Below are 21,477 nucleotides of genomic sequence, written 5' to 3'. Positions count from 1 at the left end.
CTAGTATTTTACCTGGAGCATTTTCTCATTATCTTAATTTATTAATTTAAAACTATTCATTGCTAAATATTAGCTAGGTTGCTTTCAGAATTTCCTTTTATCAACAATTCCATTATGCTTTTATGGATATCTTTCAGCGTATCTCCTCCAGTCATTTCCTTGGAATAAATTTCTTGAGCTTACTGAGTCAAAAGATGCATGGATTTCTCATCTTTCAGTTTGGCATAGTGTCCTCCAGAAAGGTTATAAGCCAAATTCAATTCTGAATAAATGAATTCTATTTTATATCGCTTTAAAATCTGCCTTTTTGTAACTTAAGCAGGGAACATTAATTATGTGTTAACATGATACTTTGAAATACTTGAAGGTTGGGCTGCCCTGTCTCTCTCTATAATCACTCTGCTTTCTAGGCTATAAACTTTCTTTCTCTTAAGTGTATATGGTATAATGAGGATTCACTCTAGGCATTCCATTTGCTACTTATACGCATATAATATTCAGATAGGTATGATTAGTTGCTAGTAAACGAATATGGTGTATGTGGGGTATATATATATATATTAGTTGAATAAGCCCATCACAGTCCACTGCGTTTAACAAATGTTTTTTCAAGTAAGATTGCCAAAATAAAAATAAAGTGTACTTCTCTGGAATGCTTACTGAATCTACTCTTGAAGTTTTGGAGTTTAATTTACTCCTCAGAGATATATGTCAAGATTAAAGAGGTGTATACTATTTTTAGCAAAGTATCCTATCCAGTTAATTAAAGCCAACAGGACCTGTGTTTAATCTTTAGTGTGTGTGACTTTTTCTTCGTTCTTTGGCTCAACGTGCCAACCTGTTTTACTCGTATTGTAGTTGTGTGGCCTTTAGGTCAAGGAGAATCAAAAACAGGGTCATGGGTTGCTCCATACCAACATATTATTGTTACAAAAACCCATATCACATGAGTGTCAGAGTGTTACCTTTGTGTTTTGCTAATTAGATAAAAGGATAAAATGAATTCCTTCATTTTTTTTTAATGAATTCCTTTAAATAGTCATTTCCTGAATAACCATTGTAACTTCATAATAGGGATTAAGGTAGGGGCACCTGGGTGGCTCAGTCGGTTAGGCGTCCAACTTCGGCTCAGGTCATGATCTCTTGTTCCATGAGTTCAAGCCCTCCCTCAGACTCTGTGCTGACAGCTTGGAGCCTGGAGCCTGCTTGGGATTCTGTTTCTCCCTCTCTCTTTGCCCCTCCCCTGCTCGTGCTCTGTCTCTCTGTCTCAAAAATAACATAAACATTGGAGGCACTTAAATGGCTCAGTCGATTAAGTGTCTGACTTTGGCTCAGGTCATGATCTCGTGGTTCTTCAGTTTGAGTCCCACGTTGGGCTCTGTGCTGACAGCTCAGAGCCTGGAGCCTCCTTTGGATTCTGTTTCCCTCTCTCTCTGCCCCTCCCCTACTAATGCTCTGTATTAAGGTAAATACTTTTTGGTTCGTGGTATAGAATATAATTGCTAAAGGTACCTGGTTTTTAAAAAATATTTGTATCTTTAGAATACTTTAGGTAATAATTTTTAAAAAATGCTTGCGTCTTCTCATATATATTCTCTCATTTAAACCTCATCCCCTCTAGAGTTCCTTAATTTATTATCCTAATTTTACTGATGAGCGAACTTAGGTTTGGAGAAGTTAAGTTGTATAGTGTCAAGCATCAAATAAGTGGGCAAAGCACAAAAACCCACTTTGCTATACTGCCACCCACAATAATTTCACTGGGTAAATAAGAGTTCTTCTAGATCCTTTAGCTCAAAGATTATAATCTACAGTGATGGTCACTACCTTTCAGCATCCATGACTCAGTCATTTTAAAGCTCAACTAATAGATTCTCAGAAAAATAGAATATTTGGAAATAAGCAAACCTGAATTTATTCATTGTAAATAGAAATGCTTTTAAAAAATAAAGATCATGAGAATTGGTATATATTTAATAAAACAGCTCTCACAGAATTGGATGTTTAATCTTGGAATTCATATTCTTAACTGGTAAACCTCTTGCTTTTGAACTTTATATAAAATCAAATAACTCTTCTGTTTGTGTGTTTTGTTGTGTTTGTTTTCTTCTCTTTTTCCCCCCGAATGTCAGGGAAGGTACTGAAGCAGAATGTTTTAGCCCTTAATCTTAAAGATGATCTGGCTCACTTCAGGTGAAGAGACTGAGCCTCCTGAGAGTTAAATGATGTATCCAGGATAAGACAGTTATTAGCAAACATGAAACAAGAACCCTTTGCTTGGCCAGAGGCTTTTCTTGGATCATCTCTGGGCCACTTCCTTTCCAGGACTGCATGTGATGCGTATTTCTTCGTTTTATCCCATATAGCAAGATACCATTATTGACCATGGGAATTTAGCAATGGGCCTGTAGCCTGTTCTGTGTTAAGTTACAACAAAAGCCATACCATTGACTGTCCATCATAAGAAGTCCTGGTGCCATCGATCTTACCTTTAGTTTTAAGGTAAATATGATTCAAGTAGTACAGTGAGTTTAGTGTAATAGTATCTTATCTCTCTAATCTTGTTGCTTGGCCATAGCCATTGTTGTTTGATTGTGTGTCCTTCCATTTCTTGCTCCATGTTCATTGATTAGGTGCTCGGACTACATGTTACGTTGGCCCACAGTAAACACACTAGTGAGTAGACACTTTGCAACTTGCTTTTTTCACAAACCATCCATCCTTCAGCATCAAGAATGACAGCTATCACACCCTTTTAATAGCTGTACAGAATCGCACATGATTGATGTGCCATGAGGTCATACACTCAGCTTGTCTGTAGCTTTTTTTGCTGTCACCGGGAATGCAGATCTCCATGCACTTTCCTGTGTTTGCATCTCCTGTTGCTTCTAATCTGTGGAATAGATTCCTCTGAATGTTCAATTAAAGGTGGTGTGTGTTTTTAATTTTAATAAAGACATTATTTTACCTTTTCCAGCATCGAATGTAACATTAAGTATTGTCATTTTGATAGGTAAAATATGGTGGGGGGTTTTTGTTGTTGTTTAATTTGCATTTTCCCATCCACCTATCAGTCTGGCCAGCAGCTGGCAGATGTTTAGCTTGCTGCTGTTTTTGTGATCTCCGGGAAATAGCGAACAAAAACAAAGACCCTGCTGCCCTCCTGGAGTTTTTATTCTGTAGAAGTTCAGAATATTTACATCCATTCATGATATTAGCATACCCTCTTCTGTGAATTACCTGATGTTGTTATTTGCCCATTTTTCTATTGGGCTGTTTTTTCTTCTCATCAGTTTGTTACAATTTTTAAAATATTAGGCCTCTTATTCTTTTGTTAAAAATCATAAATATTTCCTCAATATCTCCTGTGTCCCTGGCATTTTTACATCAAAACTTAACAAATTTTTGCTGTGGTAGGTAATACCTGTGTTATTTTCTTTTTGACTTCCAAAACTTTCCCAATCTGAATAAAAAGGACTATTATCCAGCCCCAAGGCTATGCAAATATTTTATTCCAATTTATTCTGAAACATTAATTAGGGGTGCCTGGATGGCTCAGTCGGTTGAGCCTCTGACTTTGGCTCAGGTCAGGATCTCACTGTTTGTGGATTCAAGCCTGGAGCCTGCTTCACATTCTGTGTCTCAATCTCTGCCCCTTACCTGGCTTGTGCGTGCTCTCTCTCAAAAATAAATAAATAAACTTTTTAAAAAATTGTGATTTTACACTTAATTTTATTAGTATATCTGGAATTTATTTTTGTGTACAATGACAATTTATCTATTTTATGTTCTTATGCATGGCTAATTACTGTCCATGCAATTAAAGAAAACATTCTTTACTTCATTGAATGAATACTGTGTTATATTTCAGTTAGATTCTTTAGTTTCTTTTTTCCAGATCTGTATCTCTGTATCTACTCTAGCTTTCATAGTCAGTGGTTCCCCAAACACTTTGTTAAGAAAAATTTTGAGCATATAGCAAAGTTGACATGAATACTTATCACCTAGATTGAATAACTAGTGTTTGACTCTATAAATATATCCCTACACGTATTCTTTTTTTTTTTTTTTTTTAATTCTCAACATTTGGAAAGTAAGTTGTAGACATTATGACATTCGCCATAAATATTAAATATGCTCCTCCTGAGACTTTAAAGGTCTGCTACATTATATCTATAATATCATTATCTATAATATCATTATCATATACAAGAAGATTCCATAATGTTATGTATAGAACAATTACCTTACCAATTTTTATATCCATAACATTGATATGACTTGAAGAGTCTAGACCAGTTGTCTTAGATGGTCTGGGTTTGTTCTAGATTTGTTTTTTTCCTTTGTGATGCTATTTAACTTGTTCCTTCTTACCATTTTAGTTTTTGTAAATTCTTAAACTATATACTCCCTTCCTTTTAAGTACTTCCATTCTGTATTCAGATGTCCTCAGGCATCCTAATTTTTTTTATATCAGATGATTGTGTGGGCCTGAGAAGAATTTTCAGTTTCTTCATTCAAGAATGCCCTTTTCCTGGGGGGCGGGGGGGGGGGGGGCAGCCTCTTCACTAAATGCTGCATGGAGGGCTTTGTACTTATAATTCTGTGATAGCAGTCTCATTTAAGTAGAGCACTTATCTTCCCTTTCTTTTTTTTATTTAAAAAAAAAATTTTTTTTTTTATGTTTTTTAAATTTATTTCTAGGAGAGAGAGAGGGAGACAGCGTGAGCAGGGGAGGGTCAGAGAGAGAGGGAGTCACAGACTGAAACAGGCTCCAGGCTCCGAGCTGGCAGTCAGCACAGAGCCCGACGCGTGGCTCGAACCCACGAACGGCGAGATCATGACCTAAGCGAAAGTCGGACGCTTAACCGACTAAGCCACCCAGGCGCCCCTTATCTTCCCTTTCTTTCTTTCCTTTGTCCACAAGCTTCCAAGGGATTCCTCTCCTTTTGAGTGCTACTTACCTGGGAGCCCTGGGGGGACTTTTAGTTGAGGTTGTTCTACCACTACCAGGATCATCTTCCTCTGTACAGTTTCCTCTGATTTTTCTCTCTGGTAAGGACTCTGTAGTTGACGTTGCTGGCCTTGGATGGCCTTGGATGTTCATTTTCCCCCATTTACTTTTAAATTGAAATTTGAAGTGTTAAGTTAGTCTCCTCTTAGCTGTATTACAAGTATGTGCTGTGGGTCATTTTATTTGCTCTTCTTTTTGGTCTTTGTGGTTTTTGGAGTCTGTAGTTGAATGTCTGATTTGAATCTGGGGAACTACCATCTTCCATGAGATTCAGAATGTCTACTGTTAAGTTTTAATATTTAGTAAGGCAATGCCTTTTTTCTTGATAATCCATGTCTCAACATTTTATTGAATTTTAGGATATTATTTTGTTATTTTTTTCAAGTTTATTTATCATTGGTTCTGGGAGAGAGTGAGAGAGAGTACCAGCTGGGGAGGGGTAGAAAGAGAAAAAGAGTGAATCCAAATCAGGCTCTACACTGCCAGTGCAGAGCCCGATGCGGGCTTGAAGCCACAAGCCATGTGATGATGATCTTAGCCAAAATCAAGAAATGGATGCGTAACTGACGGAGCCACCCAGGTGCCCCAGGATGTTATTATGTTAGTAGTTTCTACTTGCACCATTAATCTCAATCACTTCTTTGTCATGTATCAAAGTTTCGTGTATTTGTGGGTCTATTTTTTTTTTTTTAATGTTTTATTTATTTCCAGGAGAGAGAGACAGCGTGAGCAGGGGAGGGTCAGAGAGAGAGGGAGTCACAGACTGAAACAGGCTCCAGGCTCCGAGCGGGCAGTCAGCACAGAGCCCGACGCGGGGCTGGAACCCACAAACCGCGAGATCATGACCTAAGCGAAAGTCGGACGCTTAACCGACTAAGCCACCCAGGCGCCCCTGTGGGTCTATTTTTGAAGTCTCTAATTTGTTCATTTGATTAATTGGTCTATTTCTGCACTAAACCCTACTTGTCATAATTAGCTTTGTAAATCTTGATAGCTGGGAGGGCAGGCACTTCCTCCCCCAGATTCACTGGTCATTCCTGATGCCTTTGGTTGATTGGTGTCTTTGTGATTCTGTCCACATATGTCTTTAACTGTTATATTCACATTTGTTCTGTAGTCCATATTAGACAATTCTAATGTCTGTAATTAATTCTAAAATTCATTATCCGTTTCTTACCTGTGACTCTTAGTTCATAATGGTTTGCCTTGTGTATTTGAACTTTGTGAATTCATTGTTTCAAGTTAATTTAACCAATGAGAGTTCTTTGAGCCTAAATTGGCAATTGTAGAACCTTTCCTCAGAGATTTATTACTGCTCAAAATTGGAGAATCACCAATCAGGGACCCCTTCAGCCTCGCCTAGGTCTTATCTTAACTCGAGAATTTGAGGTTACTCCTCACCTGTTGGCTGGAGACTGCATGTTTGGTTTAGAAGAGCTGCAGAGTTGCACATTGTGAAAGGAGCATTCAAGAACGCAAGGAATTGTTAAGCTATTCTTGCAAACGGTCTGTTGCAGTTTGCCCTCTGACCACAATAATTCACATGCCTTTCATGTCCAAGATACATTCATGGGCATTTCGCAAAAGTTTCAACTGATTTATAGCATCAGGTTCAAAGTCCTGTGGTCCCATCGGGTCACATGTGAGAGTTTTCTGGTGTAGCTCCTCTCCATCCAAAGGCCTATGAACTAGAAAGACGTCTTACTTGCACCCCACATACTTAGCATACAAAATTGGGTATCAGAACAGAATATCCATAACGGGCAACCCATTCAAGAAGGAAAGGGACAGGGGCGCCTGGGTGGCTTAGTCGGTTAAGCGTCCGACTTTCGCTTAGGTCATGATCTCGCGGTTCATGGGTTCGAGCCCCGTGTCGGGCTCTGTGCTGGCTGCCAGCTCAGAGCCTGGAGCCTGTTTCAGTCTGTGACTCCCTCTCTCTCTGACCCTCCCCTGCTCACGCTCTCTCTCTCTCCTAGAAATAAATAAAAAACATTAAAAAAAATTATTTAAAAAAAAAAAAGGAAAGGGACAGGAAGTTCATAGTAGTCACTGACTTAGAGCAGTTTTCAAATCCAGTAGGAGCCTGTTGTCAAGTTCTCTTCCTTCTGGGATTGTAAGTGTTTGGGTTTTATTCTTTCTCTGGGTGTGGTTCTCTAAACCAGTGGTGTCCTCTGTTCATGGTTCTGTGCTGAACTCTGGGCTCTGCCTCCTGAAATATTTCCTCCTTTTGCATAAAAATCTTGTGTTTTCAACGGAGTGTCTTTTTCAGCCATACTTGAAAGAAGATTCTTAGGTTAAACTTTCTCTGACTCTTGGTAGCACTGTTCAGAAGTACTGGTAATGCTCTCATTGGATAACTCACATTAAAAATTATGCATCTTAGGGGCACCTGGGTGGCTCAGTCAGTTAAGTGTCTGACTTTGGCTCAGGTCATGATCTCACGGTTTGTGGGTTAAGCCCCGCATTGGGCTCGCTGCTGACAGTGCAGATCCTGCTTCAGATCCTCTGTTCCCCTCCCCCCCATCCCCTTTCCCAGTTTGTGCTGTCTCTTTCTCTCTCTCTCAAAATAAATAAAACTTTAAAATAAATACATAAATACATAAAATTAAAATTTTGGGTCTTATATGAATTTTGTTGAGGTTGAAACCATATTTACCCCCTGTGCTGTTTCTGTATTATTCATCATTCTCTAAGGGCTGGTCTCTTCATTGGGACATGGGAAGGACCTGCCCGTTTCCACTTCTGAGACTTGGTCCCCTTGCTCCGGTGTCTGACACATGCTGCTTTGCCCTTTGGCTCATTCACCTTTGCATCCAGCACTTCATCTTATTAGTAGTTGAGGACTAAGTAGAATGAAGGTTTCTCTTTATACTTAAACCTTTAAGTACTATTTGGGAATTTCTGAGAGTGCCTGCCCTAGTCATTCTAGCTTACTAGAAACCATGCCTTTATCTCCTGAATGTCAGAACCCTCTGATGCCCCCCACTGTCCCATCCAAGTGAATGCTAGTTTACGGTGAGTTGTAGAGCAGGGATCAGCAAACTGTAGCCCACAGGCCACATCCAGCCAATGTCTGGTTTTATTTTATGCAGGCGCTAAGAATGCTTTTATTTAGTTATTTATTTTACATTTTAAATGATTAAAAATATTCAAAAGAAGAATAAGATTGTGTGATATGTGAAAACGAAATGAAATTTAAATTTCAGTGTCCATAAATAGAGCTTCATTGGAACAGGGCCTTGCTCATTCATTTTACACATTGTCTGTGGCAGCTCTCCGGCTACAGCAGCAGAGTTGAGTAATTGCATCAGGAACCATATGGCTCACAGAGTCTAAAATACTTCCTCTCTGCCCGTTACAAAAAAAGTGTGTTGACCCCTGGTTTAGAACGCGTGGACAACTGGGCAAATCTGTTCTGTTGTTTTTGCCCATCGGTATGTTCCGGTGTGATCGTCACCCCACCCGTGTCTGAAAGAGCTCTGTCGAGTCGGAGGCCAACACTGCTCTTCCCCGCAGCCTTGTGCCGCCCCGGCTCGCAGATTCGCTTTACTTAAATCCCTCTCCCTTTCGTGTGCACACGCGCTGTCCTTTTCTTGCGGTAGTATGACATTAGAACCCATCACTCATCTTGACTCTGCCTGTGGAATTCATTCTCCTTGTTGGCGCTAAAACTATTTGATAGTATCTTTTAGGTGAACTTGAAGGCTCTGTCAGAAAATGGAATAGTGATTGTGAGGTGGAACAGTTTGTCCAACAGATTTTTCCCCGACGCAGAGATCCTTTTCTGTTTTGTTGGCCACACGATCAAAACCAAGGAGAAGGGAAGCATTAGGCAAACTGGGACTGTCAAAGGGTTTACTTATTATTCATATGAGAGATAAGGAAGGACGGGATCCCCTTGTCCTCTGCCCTTAGACTCTTCACATACCCGGCACACTGCCCCGAGCAGCAGCTCTGCTTATACAAAACGATTTTCAAAGGTAAGAGTGAGATAGATTGGGGTCAGCTCTTCAAAACTATGCAAGTTCTTTTTTTTTTTTTTTTTTTAATATTTTTATTTATTTCTAGGAGAGAGAGAGAGACAGCGTGGGCAGGGGAGGGTCAGAGAGAGAGGGAGACACAGACTCTGAAATAGGCTCCAGGCTCTGAGCTGGCAGTCAGCACAGAGCCCGACGTGGGGCTCGAACCCACGAACCGCGAGATCATGACCTAAGCGAAAGTCGGACGCTCAACCGACTAAGCCACCCAGGCGCCCCAAAACTATGCAAGTTCTTGAGAAATTCTGTAACGCCCGTGTCCAGGGGCAGAGCCTAATTGTCACATCTCAGCTGTTCATAAGGCTACATTTAGTGATGCTCGTAGCCTTACTCTGCAGTTCCTGTGGGGCTTTCAGAAGCCATGTAATTTCTACCCCACCTGCCCTCCCCTCCCCTCCAGTTATTCAGCCCTGCTCCTCGGGCATAACTCACTGGGTAGTAAAAGGCATTACCATCAGAGGGAATTGTGACTTTTTAAAAATTAGACTTTTCCTGTGTGTGTCCTTAGTCTGTGGCACGTCTTTCCGGCCTTTGGGATTTGTTCCGATGCTCTGCTCTCCCTTGAAGGTTTCTGACGTTGCGTTGTAGCCGGTGGGTTACTGTGCTGGAGCTTACGTTCTGTCCTCCATAAGATGCCCTTTGGAAGCCGCGTGTAGGCTGCAGTAAGTCTTCATTCCGATCTGCCTTCATTCCTCCGTCCCTCCGTAAGATCGTGCCGTCCCCTCGGGAGCCACCAAAGTTGTCAGCTGGCTCAGCTCTGGGACAGCTGTGCGCGTCTCCTCTAGCAGCGGACAGGGCACTTTCCAGGAGCCAGTTATTTGTTCTCAGACTTGCCTCATGGTTCCTCTGGTTACTGTAACAAAGCATTTTGCAAGAAGTGGTATATAAGTGAACAACCTATATTTAAAGAAAGAGGAAAGAAAATTGCTTTTACAAAAATTGTGTTGACTACTTAGGAATTACTTGATAAGGACAAGTCCCTAAAGAAGTTTCTGTTGCAGTGGGGGCTGGGCTGGGCAGGGCAGCTGTGGAAGATCGGGAAGAAGTCATAAAAATCTAGGCTTGTGCTTTCCTGTCAGAGACCCATTGTTAAAAATAATGAAGCTCGGGACGCCTGGGTGGCTCCATCGGTTAAGCACCTGACATTGGCCCAGGTCATGATCTCATAGTCCATGAGTTTGAGCCCCTCATTGGGCTCTGTGCTGACAGCCCTGAGCCTGGAGGCTGCTTTGGATTCTGTGTCTCCCTCTTTGCCCCTCCCCTGCTTATGCTGTCTCTCTCTCAAAAATAGTGTTAAAATTTAAAAAGAAAAGCCAAAAACCGTGAGACTCAGAGGTGCCTAGCTGCCTCAGTCAGAAGAGAGAGAGTGACTCTTGATTTGGGGGTCATGGATTCAAACCCCACACTGGGTGTAGAGATGACTTAAAAAAAAAACTTTAAAAAAAAACCCCCATATTTAGAGATTTAATTGGTAAATGAATGTAGTATGTTATGAGATGTTAAGATAATACGATTAGGTATCTTCTTTTTGTTTCTTTGCTTAAACTAATTCTTTTCAGTTAATCTCTTAGTTACTAAGACTGATCATGGGCACAGGGTTGAGAGTTTTATTGTTACTCAATTTTTTTTATAATATCTAGGGAATAACTAATTTATTTACCCTTATAATTGAGAGTTCTGTAGCAATTATGCATTCATGCCTTTTAGTTTATTAAATTGTCATTGCTTTTAATTTGCCATTTTATATTGCTTTACAACTTTGTTATACTGTTCTGTGGTCCATCTCTCATTGCTGTTAAAACTGACATACAACAAGATGGATCTTCAAAGGTTTTTGTTTGTTTTTTTTAAAGTTGAGGAGCTTCTTAAATACCTTTGGGAATCCTCAGTGGTTTTTTTTATTAGGACAATATTAATTTTTTTATAAATTTTCTTAACGTATGTTTATTTTTGAGAGCTAGAGACAGAGCATGAGCAGGGGAGGTGCAGAGAGAGGGAGACACAGAATCAAAAGCAGACTCCAGGCTCTGAGCTGCCAGCACAGAGCCCGACTTGAGGCTGAAACCCATGAGCCTTGAGATCATGACCTGAGCCCAAGTTGGACACCTAACTGACTGAGCCCCCCAGGTGTCCCAAGGACAATGTTAATTTTGTAAATCCAGTTCTGAAGTATTAATATTTCCTTTGGTAGATGGTAAACTTAATTGGGGAGATAGTATTATTTAATGTTTTTAATTGGATAGATTTTAAAGTCACTTGTCCCTTAGGATATACATTTGATGTGGTTGAAATACATTAGAATATGTTGAATTATTACCATGAAGAAAAATGCATAGAGTTAGAAACTAAGTACTAGCTCCATCCACCAGGGTTCATTCAGGAGACGAAACCCACAACAGTTATTTTTACAGAGAGAATTTAATATAAAGAATTGTTAGATGGGCGTGGTGAATTAAAAATGCAAACACAAAACACGAAAGTATCGTGGAGGTAGTAATTACAGTTAACAGCTCCTACTCCTAAGCTGGGAAAACGAGGTTGCAATTATTAAAATGTAGAGGTGTTTTAATAATTCCTCTGTGAGGAGCTAGTCTGTGGTGGGTGGGGAGCTGGTCTCTTGAGGGTTAGAAAACCTGCTGCTGCAAGAGCCTCCTGGCAGAGTTGCTAGGGTTTTACAGACACAGAAGGAGCAGGTCCCTTCTTCCTTCACCGTCCTGGCTCTCGGCACCCCTAGTGACGGACTTTAACAGGAAACCATTAGAATTGGAGGTGAGATGGTTTACCCAGTCCCAGGCAGGCCAGCATAACAGTATGTGGAAGGGTGCCTGTGGGGCTGGAAGACAGCGGCTTAATTCCTGGCTCTTAAACAGCTACTCCCTATTAGGTTTACTTTTTTATTGTCTGTGTGCCGTCAAGGAAGATTTGTTTGCCTGTTTAGATAGGCAAGACCCTTGTTTCTTTCATGTTTGCTCTCCTAAGCACTGTTGCACATGTGGACCCTCTGCGTCATTTATTGGCCACTATTTATTGATATTTAGTGTCATTAACAATGCCATTTACCTTTTTTTTTATAGGCGATTTTTTCTTTTTTTAATGTTTTATATATGTCTGAGAGAGAGAGAGACCGCGTGAGCAGGGGAGGGTCAGAGAGAGGGGAAGATACAGAGTCTGAAACAGGCTCCAGGCTCTGAGCTGTCAGCACAGAGCCTGATGCGGGGCTCGAACCCACGAACCGTGAGATCATGACCTGAGCCAAAGTTGGATGCTCAACTGACTGAGCCACCCAGGCGCCCTGCCATTTACCCTTTTAAATGATTGTCTTTTCACCTTTATTTCTTGTGGGTTTTTTTTTTTTTTTAAATGCTTGATTTATTTTTGAGAGAGAGAGACGGAGCGTGAACAGGGGAGGGGCAGAGAGAGAGGGAGACACAGAATCTGAAGCAGGCTCCAGGCTCTGAGCTGTCAGCACAGAGCCCAATGCAGGGCTCGAACTCACACACCGCAAGATCATGACCTGAGCTGAAGTTGGTCGTCCAACCAACTGAGCCACCCAGGCACCCCTATTTCATGTGTCTTCGCTGTTGCATTGAATAAGGATGGGAGGGCTCTGTTCTTCTCATTTGGATTTGATGACTAGCTTGCCCTCTTGTTTTATAAAGAATTAGTCAACAATTGCTATGTACCTTGACATTTCTGAAAGATGTTGATTTTATTTTAATGCTGTCTTATAAAATGGAACGTCTCTCAATTATGCCTTTGTTGATATCAAAAGAGTTATTATACTTTTCATATTTTCCTTGGTAATAAAATGCATAAAAGTAAACATTAGGTGCTCCTGGGTAGCTCAGTCAGTTGAGTGTTCACTTGTGATTTCGGCTCAGGTCCATGACCTCATGGATTGTGAATTCGAGCCCTGCATCGGGCCCTGCACTGACCGCATGGAGCCTGCTTGGGATTCTTTCTCTCCCTCTCTCTCTCACCCTCTTCTGCTCACTTGTGCTCACTTTCTCTCTCTCTCTCTCTCTCTCAAAAAAATAAACTTAAAAATAAATCTTTTAATTAGCAGGTGCTTCTAAGGAAGGAGGTGCTGGAGCAGTTGATGAAGATGATTTTATAAAAGCTTTTACAGATGTCCCTTCTGTTCAGGTAAGGATTCCAGTAAAGTGGTACTCCCCGTGAGTTTTGCTCACATACCTGTTCATGTAATTGTTTTTGTCTCTTTTTAAAAGTTCTTTTTTTCCTTAAATGACTGGTTTATGACTTCTGAGCTGTTAATTTGTTTGGTGCAGTTAGATTTTCAAGTGATTTTTCAGAGACTAAAGTAGAATCCATATTGAATCCTTACATTGCAGTGTTCGAGTACATCCACTTTTTTTTAATGCTGTTTGTGATACATTGTTCTTCCCTTTTTTTGACTCGTTATGTTTTATTTTTACACTCTTACCTTTTTGTCCACTTCATCTCTGTCTCCTTTGCAGGCATACCATTCTCTACCTGGCTGTTGAATATTGGGATTTCATAGGGGTCAGTAGTAGGCCCTTTCCTTTCCACTTTCTTACTAAGTCACTTCCTTCACACCCCTGGCTTCAGCTCCTGCACAGGTTTTTATCTCTTTTGAGCCCCAAAATAATTTCCCCACTGTTGTGTACCTCACGTGTCGTCATAGAGGCCTCAGAGGCGTCTCAGACTCTGCCTGTCCGAGATGGGATTCATTATCTTCTCCTTAGAAACCTATGCTTCCAGGGTTTTGTATGTGGAAACCGTTACTTAATCCGTTTACAGAAGTCAGAAACCCAGGAATCCTGATACGACAGATTTCCCACTCAGTGGTATTCAGACTTCTTTTGCTTGTATCATCTCCTAAAAGAATGTCTGAAAAGTTGTGTGCCCTCTCACTGAAATACATTTTTGAGGTGACCCTGCGTCCCTTGCTGGGGGAGAGGAAGCCTGACACTCTTCCAGAGCAGTGCATCACACGTAGTAAGATGGAGAGCGGCTGAGGGCCTTGCCGTTCCTCTGGAACTGGGCAGAAGGACGGTTGTGAGGGGAATTGGGAGGCGAGAAGGCTGCTCCGAACCCTCCATCAGTCATTCTCTAACAGAATGGTGTCTGGACTCCCCTACCTCACCCCGTCTCATGCCCTGCTCCCCTTTGTAGTCTTGTTTTGGGAGGGAGGGGTGTTTCAAGCAAAAGGGGAAATTAATGGCTATTGAAAAAGAAAGACTGTTTTGATGAAGGTATTTGCTTGATATTACTTGATGATATCACCAGGACCCCTTTTCTTTCCATTTCTCACTCTGGATTCCTCCGTTTTGTCTTCCCTCATGGTCAGCAACATGGCTGCAACTGTCTGAGCCTCACCCCTTCACTGCCCTCTGCCTGTTTTCTGTGAGAGTCCTTCTTACTGAACCTATTTGCATCGCATGCCTGCTCTGAACCTTTGTGCTGTGGAAAAATATCATGCACCTTTTGACTTATGATTGGGTCATTGGCTATTTCCCTGGCCCCCTTTTCACTTTTTACTCCTGTGGTTTGGCCTTCTTTCACTTTCCTTCTGCCACAGAGCCTTTGCATGTTCTTTTCATTCTAGGGAAGGCTAATCTCCCTACATGGCCTGAGGATGCTCGACCCCTTCTTTAGCTCTTAGTTCAGACTTGACTCTCTTACCTAGTTCAACCCTCCTATTGTATATAGAGAGACTCAGGGAATTGTAATCTTTTTGGCAGTACTTCTCTATTTGCAATTCTATATGATTTGCTCTCCGTAGTTAGATTATAAACTCCATAAGGCAAAGACCTATTTTTTCTCACCATGATATCCTTCATGCCTAGCATTTTGCATTCCTGTTATGTGAATAATGAAGTGAATGAAAGGATAGTGGTGTTTGACAAACGGTTGGCTCCTGAGAAAACAGAGCCTGTAGCTACCCTGGTTAAAGTGTGGGGGAGCTAACCTAAACCGTGTCCTTCTGCAGTCATGTGTAATAATAAGGGTATAAAAGCAATAGATATATACCTGAAGTCATTTTGAGAAATTAGGCTTAAAATGAATTCTTAGGATATTTGCATCTTTTTAAGAATATATCTGAAGTTACTCATGAGCGGAGAAATAGCATAAGGGTAACAGGTAAGGAAGACAAATCAAAGCATTTTATTTTATGGTCTATAATGTGTTCCCAGTTTCCATTAAAAATGGTACTAGAAGGTGGCTAACAGACATATTCAAAATGCTCACCATCCCTCCTCATCAGGGACATACAAATCAAAACCACACTGAGAATCTACCTCACACCGGTCAGAATGGCTACCATTAACAACTCAGGTGATAGATGTTGGCGAGCATACAGAGAAAGAGGATCTCTTCTGCACTGCTGGTGGGAATGCAGACTTGGTGCAACCGCTCTGGAAAGCAGTGTGGAGGCTCCTCAGAAAGTTAAAAATAGAACCACCCTATGACCCAGCAATTGCACTACTATGTACTTAACCAAGGGATACGGGTGTGCTGTTTTGAAGGGGCACACGCACCCCAGTGTTTACAGCAGCGCTATCGATAATAGCCAAAGTATGGAAAGAGCCCAAATGTCCATCGACAGATGAATGGATAAAGAAGATGTGGCATGTATATATACGATGGAGTGTTACTCTGCAGTCAAGAAGAATGAAATCTTGCCATTTGCAACAACATGGATGGAATTAGAGTATATTAAGTGAAATAAGCCAAAGAAAGACAAATATCATGACTTCATGCCTATGTGGAATTTAAAATACAAAACAGATGAACTTAAGGGAAGGGAAACAAAAATAATATAAAAACAAGGAGGGGGACAAAACATAAAAGACTCTTAAATACAGAGAACAAACAGGGTTGCTGGAGGGGCTGTGGGCGGGGGTGGGTCACGGGTGAGGGGCATTGGGGCAGACACTTGCTGGGATGAGCACTGGGTGTTCTACGTGAGGGATGAATCACCTAAATCATTACTGCACCATATAACTAACTTGGATATAAACTAAAACTAAATAAATAAAATAAGATGGGAGCGACAATACTGCCACTAATCACTGCGGTACAAAATAAATTACATAGTATTTTATTTTTTAAAAAAATGGTACTAGAATGGGAATTAACCTTATTACTTAAAAGATTATTGTAAATATCGAGGCACAGTTTTGATGTTGCTTATAGCAGGAAATATTAATGTTTATAATTTTGTATCTTTAAGATCTATTCTAGTCGAGAACTTGAAGAAACATTAAATAAAATCAGGGAAATATTGTCAGATGACAAACACGACTGGGATCAGCGTGCCAATGCAGTAAGTTTTATTTTTTATTTTCTTATCCCTTTCCCCTTTTTTTTCAATATTCCAAAAATATGGACATTGGGTAATATTTCTACGTAGTGTTTGCTTATGAAGTCGAGAGTTTGATAGCTGAAATTTCTTTCTGGAAATCACTTTGAAGTGATAGGAATTCTCTTAGTTAGGGTTAGTTTTCATTGTTTGTGCTGATCAGTGGCACCCGTCTCTCATATTTGTTTGTCTCTCCACGTGTGCTACCTCTTTTTTTTTTTTTAAGTATTTTTTTATTGTTTATTTATTGTTGAGAGAGAGACAGAGCATGGGCGGGGATGGGGCGGGGGGGGAGACAGTGAGAGAGGGAGACACAGAATCCCAAGCAGGATCCAGGCTCCGAGCTGTCAGCACAGAGCCCAACGTGGGGCTCAAACCCACCAACCGTGAGATCATGACCTGAGCTGAAGTCGGACGCTTAACCACCTGAGCCACCCAGGCACCCCTGCATGTGCTTCCTCTTGACTGAGCAGGAAAGTGTGAGCTTCGCTTATGTCCCTGGGCAGTGGCTCTGTGTGCTGCGGTGAACGTAGCTGTTCCTCAGCCATGTTCTCAGCTCCTAGAAGGCTCTGATAAAGCAGCTCGCTTTGCCTGCATGCTTGATACTTACATCGTAGTGACGGAAGTTGATGATATGTCTGTTTGGCCGTTTTTCTTTCTTTTCTCACATCTCTGAATACGATAAGTATTTTTCACCCATGATGTGAAAAGGAAAAAGTCTCATATCCTTGAGTTAAGAATATTTTATTCAGGGGCGCCTGGGGATGGCTCAGTCAATTAAGCCCTGGCTATCAGCTGAGGTCATGATCTCCTGGTTCGTGGGTTCAGGCCCCATGTCGGGCTCTGTGCTGACAGCTCAAAGCCTGGAGCCTGCTTCGGATTTTGTGTCTCCCTCTCTCTCTGTTCCTCCCCTACTTGTGTTTTCTCTCTCTCTTTCAAAAATAAATATTTTTTTTAAAAAAAGAATTTTTTACTTGGGAGGACACCTGGGTGGCTAGTTAGTTAAGCTTCCAACTCTTGATTTCAGTTTGAGTCATGATTTTGCAGTTCGTGGATTCAGGCTCTGCATCAGGCTCTGCACTGACAGCATGGAGCCTGCCTGGGAGTCTCTCTCTCTCTTCATTTCTCTCTGCCCCTTCCCCACTTGGCGTGCATTCTCTCTCTCTCTCAAATAAACTTAATTAAAAAAAAAGAATAATTTAGCCCAAATTCCTCGAGAAAATATTTGATAAATATTTTAAAAATAATTTCTACATTGACAAAGGACTGTATATGTTAAAATTTGTAAATTTGTCAAATTTACATGTGGTATTCCAGGTAAGTACCTCCGTGTCCTTAAAATGCCAGAAGTCTTCTACTCCGAGAGCAGCCTGGTCTCTGCCTCCACTTTGATTAACCAATCACATACGGCCTTTTGAAAATTGGCCTTTATGACTCTACGAACAAAAGAATTTAAGCTTCTCTTTAATAGGAAGTTTACATATTTTACGGTATTAAAGTATTTTCATAGAAAATATGTCCCGTTTTTGTTAAATATGGTTCATTACTCAATCTTCAGCTCTGAGGTCAGTAGGAGATGGGAAGACATGTCATAGGCGGTCTGTGGAGAAACAGCACAAATTAGATGTTGTCAATATGAAACACAAACTTGGTACTTAAGAGTTTCTTGTTGGGGCCCCTGGCTGGCTCAGTCCTTGGGGTCAGGAGTCCAAGGAGTTGTGAGTTCAAGCCCCACTTTGGGTGAGGTTACTTTTTAAAAAAATGAGTTTTTTCTTTTACTTTGAAACAACTCTTTTGGAAACATATAGATGGTCTTTTAATTTTTTTAATTAGAAAAGTGACATAGGCGGGCGCCTGGGTGGCTCAGTCGGTTAAGCGTCCGGCTTTGGCTCAGGTCATGATCTCACGGTTCATGGGTTCAAGCCCCACATCGGGTTCTGTGCTGACAGCTCAGAGCCTGGAGCCTGTTTCAGATTCTGTGTCTCCCTCTCTCTCTGACCCTCCCCTTCTTGTGCCGACTCTCTTTCTCTCAGAAATAAATAAAAAAGCATTAAAAAAATAAAAGAAAAGTGACATAGGCTCATTTTAATAAGTGAAAACAGTACAGAAGATTTATAAGGAAAAAGTTAATAGTTTACTTCCTATTAAGGAAACCAATGTTTCATTTTGGAGTATATCCTCTTCTCTGTGAATGTATGATAAGATAAAGAGAGTTTGCACACACACACACACACACACACACACGCTCCTTTTATAAAAATAAATTGAGATCATACTAGGTATATTAATAACTTATTTTCATTCACTTTCTTTCATAAATCATGCCCATTTGGTACTTTTGCTATAGGTGCCAAGCGTATAATAGTTGCTCAGGTATTTATTGAGTGCAGATCAGTATGTACATATATTCCTTCGTTAAAAGATACCATGTAATTTACTAAACATTTCCCATTTAACAGACTTAACAGTTGCCTTTTCTTTATTGCTATTTTGACAGCATCGCAAGAAACATCCTTGCACACATTTATAACACTGGTGTTTTATTGTTGTAGGTTAAATTTTTTAAAGTGAGCTTGTTGAGTAAAGAATAGGTATAATTTTATTTTAGTAGATATTGATAAGATGTTTTGAACAAAGGTGTTAGTGACTCATAATTTTCCTTACAATAAGAGCATCTGTTTTCTTTCTCATACTGGATGCTGTTAAGTCTGATGGAGAAAAATGATGTCTCTTTATTGTAATTTAGCATTTGCTTATCTCTAGTGAGGATGAGCACATTTTCATGTATTTATTTGGCCTAACTTAATATTGGATTATTTGTCTTTTTCTCACTTTATTGTCATTCTTTGTATATCGTACTCCTCTGTTACACGTAATTTTTCATACCATATTGTGATTTGTTTTGTTTTTAGTTAATCTTGTTTAGGTGTCTTCTGATTTAACTCTCCTTCCAGATTTTTGTCATACTATTATAGTATCTTTTTTATGTTTTTCTTTGTTAATCCATCTGCTTTAGTTTTATTTTTTTATCTTTTTTTTTTAGATTTTTTTAATGTTTGTTTATTTTTGAGAGAGACAAAGTATGAGCAGGGGAGGGACAGAGAGAGAGGGAGACACAGAATCTGAAAGAGCTCCAGGCTCTGAGCTGTCAGCACAAAGCCCGACGTGGGGCTCGAACCCACGAACTGTGAGATCATGACCCAAGCTGAAGTCAGATGCTTATCCAACTGAGCCACCCAGGCGCCCCTGATTTAGTTTTAAAGATCTCTTAAAATTTTAGAGGACCTCAGAGTTTAATGTGAAATTATACATAAAAATGGATATGATAGGTAAACTTTTAGCTCCTCCGTGTGTGGGCACAGATGTGCCCTGTGGGTGTCTTTTGGTTATGTGACTTTATTGGCATGTCCAGTGTTCCTGTGGAGCATGTTTGTCAACCTTCTATTAAGAAGTCACGCTGAAGGATAGAAATAGGGAGAAAGAGCTATTTATTTCACAAAATAAATGTGACCACATTAAAATATGGACCTGGCACAGTAGTTGGCCATTTGATTCTGCACTTTTGCTTGTGGGTGAATACAGGTTCCAACTTTGGCCCCTTTGAAAATAGCATCCTTGGTAGACAGTGGTAATGTTTGCCCATTTTGAATGTACCTAATGTCCCTGAGTTGTATATATACTTTAAAATGTTTAAAATAATTTTATGTTAATGTGTATTTTACCCAATAAAAAGACGCCCTTAAAACTTTAAAATTTACTTACCTATTCATACATTACGTATGTCCATTATGTATATAACTAAATCTATACATAATGTTCTTTTCCAGAAAGCTTTTTGTGGTTTGCATGTTTGTTTATAAAATACATTTAATACTGTTAAAATGTCTGAATGTAGCTATACAAATATACTGAAATGTTACTTTTTTTTAATGTTTTTTATTTATTTCTGAGAGAGAGAAAGAGACAGCGTGAGCAGGGGAGGGTCAGAGAGAGAGGGAGATACAGAATCTGAAACGGTCCAGGCTCTGAGCTGTCAGCACAGAGCCCAACGCAGGGCTCAAACTCATGAACCGTGAGATCATGACCTGAGCCGAAGTCAGACGCTTAACTGACTGAGCCACACAGGCACCCCTGAAATGTTACTTTTTAAATTTTGTTTAAATAATGAAGTTTTAATAACTTTTTTTTTTTTTTTGGCACTGACACTGTTTATGTCAATAATGAAAGTTCTCTTTACTTTAGCTTAAGAAGATTCGATCATTGCTTGTTGCTGGAGCTGCACAATATGACTGTTTTTTCCAACATTTACGCTTGTTGGACGGAGCACTGAAACTTTCAGCGAAGGATCTTAGATCCCAGGTGGTTAGAGAAGCTTGCATTACTGTAGCGTAAGTATGTTCTTTCTGGATTAGTCTTTTTTTATGAGAAAATTTAGTACTCAGTGATTCAGTGCTCATTAAGTAAAGCCTTTAGTAGCAGGATAACCCCAAAACAGCATGTATGTGATCCAGAAATAATTTTTATTATAAAGAAGGATTCAGTTTGTGTGATTTGTTTCTTTCTTTTTTAATCTTTCTTAACAAAAATGTTAAAAGGTGCTTATATGTCTAAAGCCCACTGGTTCATTTTTGGTCACTAAGTGTATAAGAAGAAAATGAATGGCTCTGAGAACTGTTCTGTTTTTACTGATTTGGATACTAAGCCTTCTAGTTCCAAAACTTTAAGTTATCCTGGAATTATAACGTGTGCCATTAACTTATCAATATCTAAGTTTTTCCCAAAATTCTAATATGGTACGACACTTCAATTTCTTTTGCCTCTATTTCTGATCTGAGTACTATTGTTATATAAACATTCCTTTGAAGCTAGGGAATACAAAGATGCCTGCTATAAATATCTGTAATCAGAATTATATTAGATGTCATGGTCAGAACAGTGGAGGAAATAGCCCAGGAAATGAAAACTATGCGGATTGCTAGAAAAGGAACAAAACTGACATTATTCACAGATGATATAATTATCCATTCAGAAAACCACAAGCATATATAGGTAAATTATGATAATTAAGTGTCTTTAAC

General features: G+C 40.0%; 1 protein-coding gene across 24 annotated transcripts in view; it reads left to right on the top strand.

Moving 5' to 3' along the window:
* CLASP2 (cytoplasmic linker associated protein 2) overlaps positions 1 to 21,477 on the top strand; it is a 180,867-nt gene that overhangs the window by 59,319 nt on the left and 100,071 nt on the right. For 15 of the 24 annotated variants that reach the window (XM_039253708.1, XM_039253706.1, XM_039253705.1 and 12 more), the window contains 3 exons: positions 13,118 to 13,197; positions 16,271 to 16,363; positions 20,642 to 20,787. In XM_039253708.1, the coding sequence (XP_039109639.1) occupies positions 13,118 to 13,197; positions 16,271 to 16,363; positions 20,642 to 20,787 (319 nt within the window). Of the gene's footprint in view, positions 1 to 13,114; positions 13,198 to 16,270; positions 16,364 to 20,641; positions 20,788 to 21,477 lie in introns of all 24 variants that reach the window. The other 9 variants (XM_039253709.1, XM_039253707.1, XM_039253703.1 and 6 more) reach the window with 1 other exon arrangement.

The sequence above is a fragment of the Hyaena hyaena genome, unplaced genomic scaffold, assembly GCF_003009895.1.
Source record: "Hyaena hyaena isolate Hyena2069 unplaced genomic scaffold, ASM300989v1 scaffold_459, whole genome shotgun sequence".
Classification (NCBI taxonomy): Eukaryota; Metazoa; Chordata; class Mammalia; order Carnivora; family Hyaenidae; genus Hyaena; species Hyaena hyaena.
Note: the sequence above shows the minus strand (reverse complement) of the source record. Positions and strands in the feature narration are given on the sequence as shown.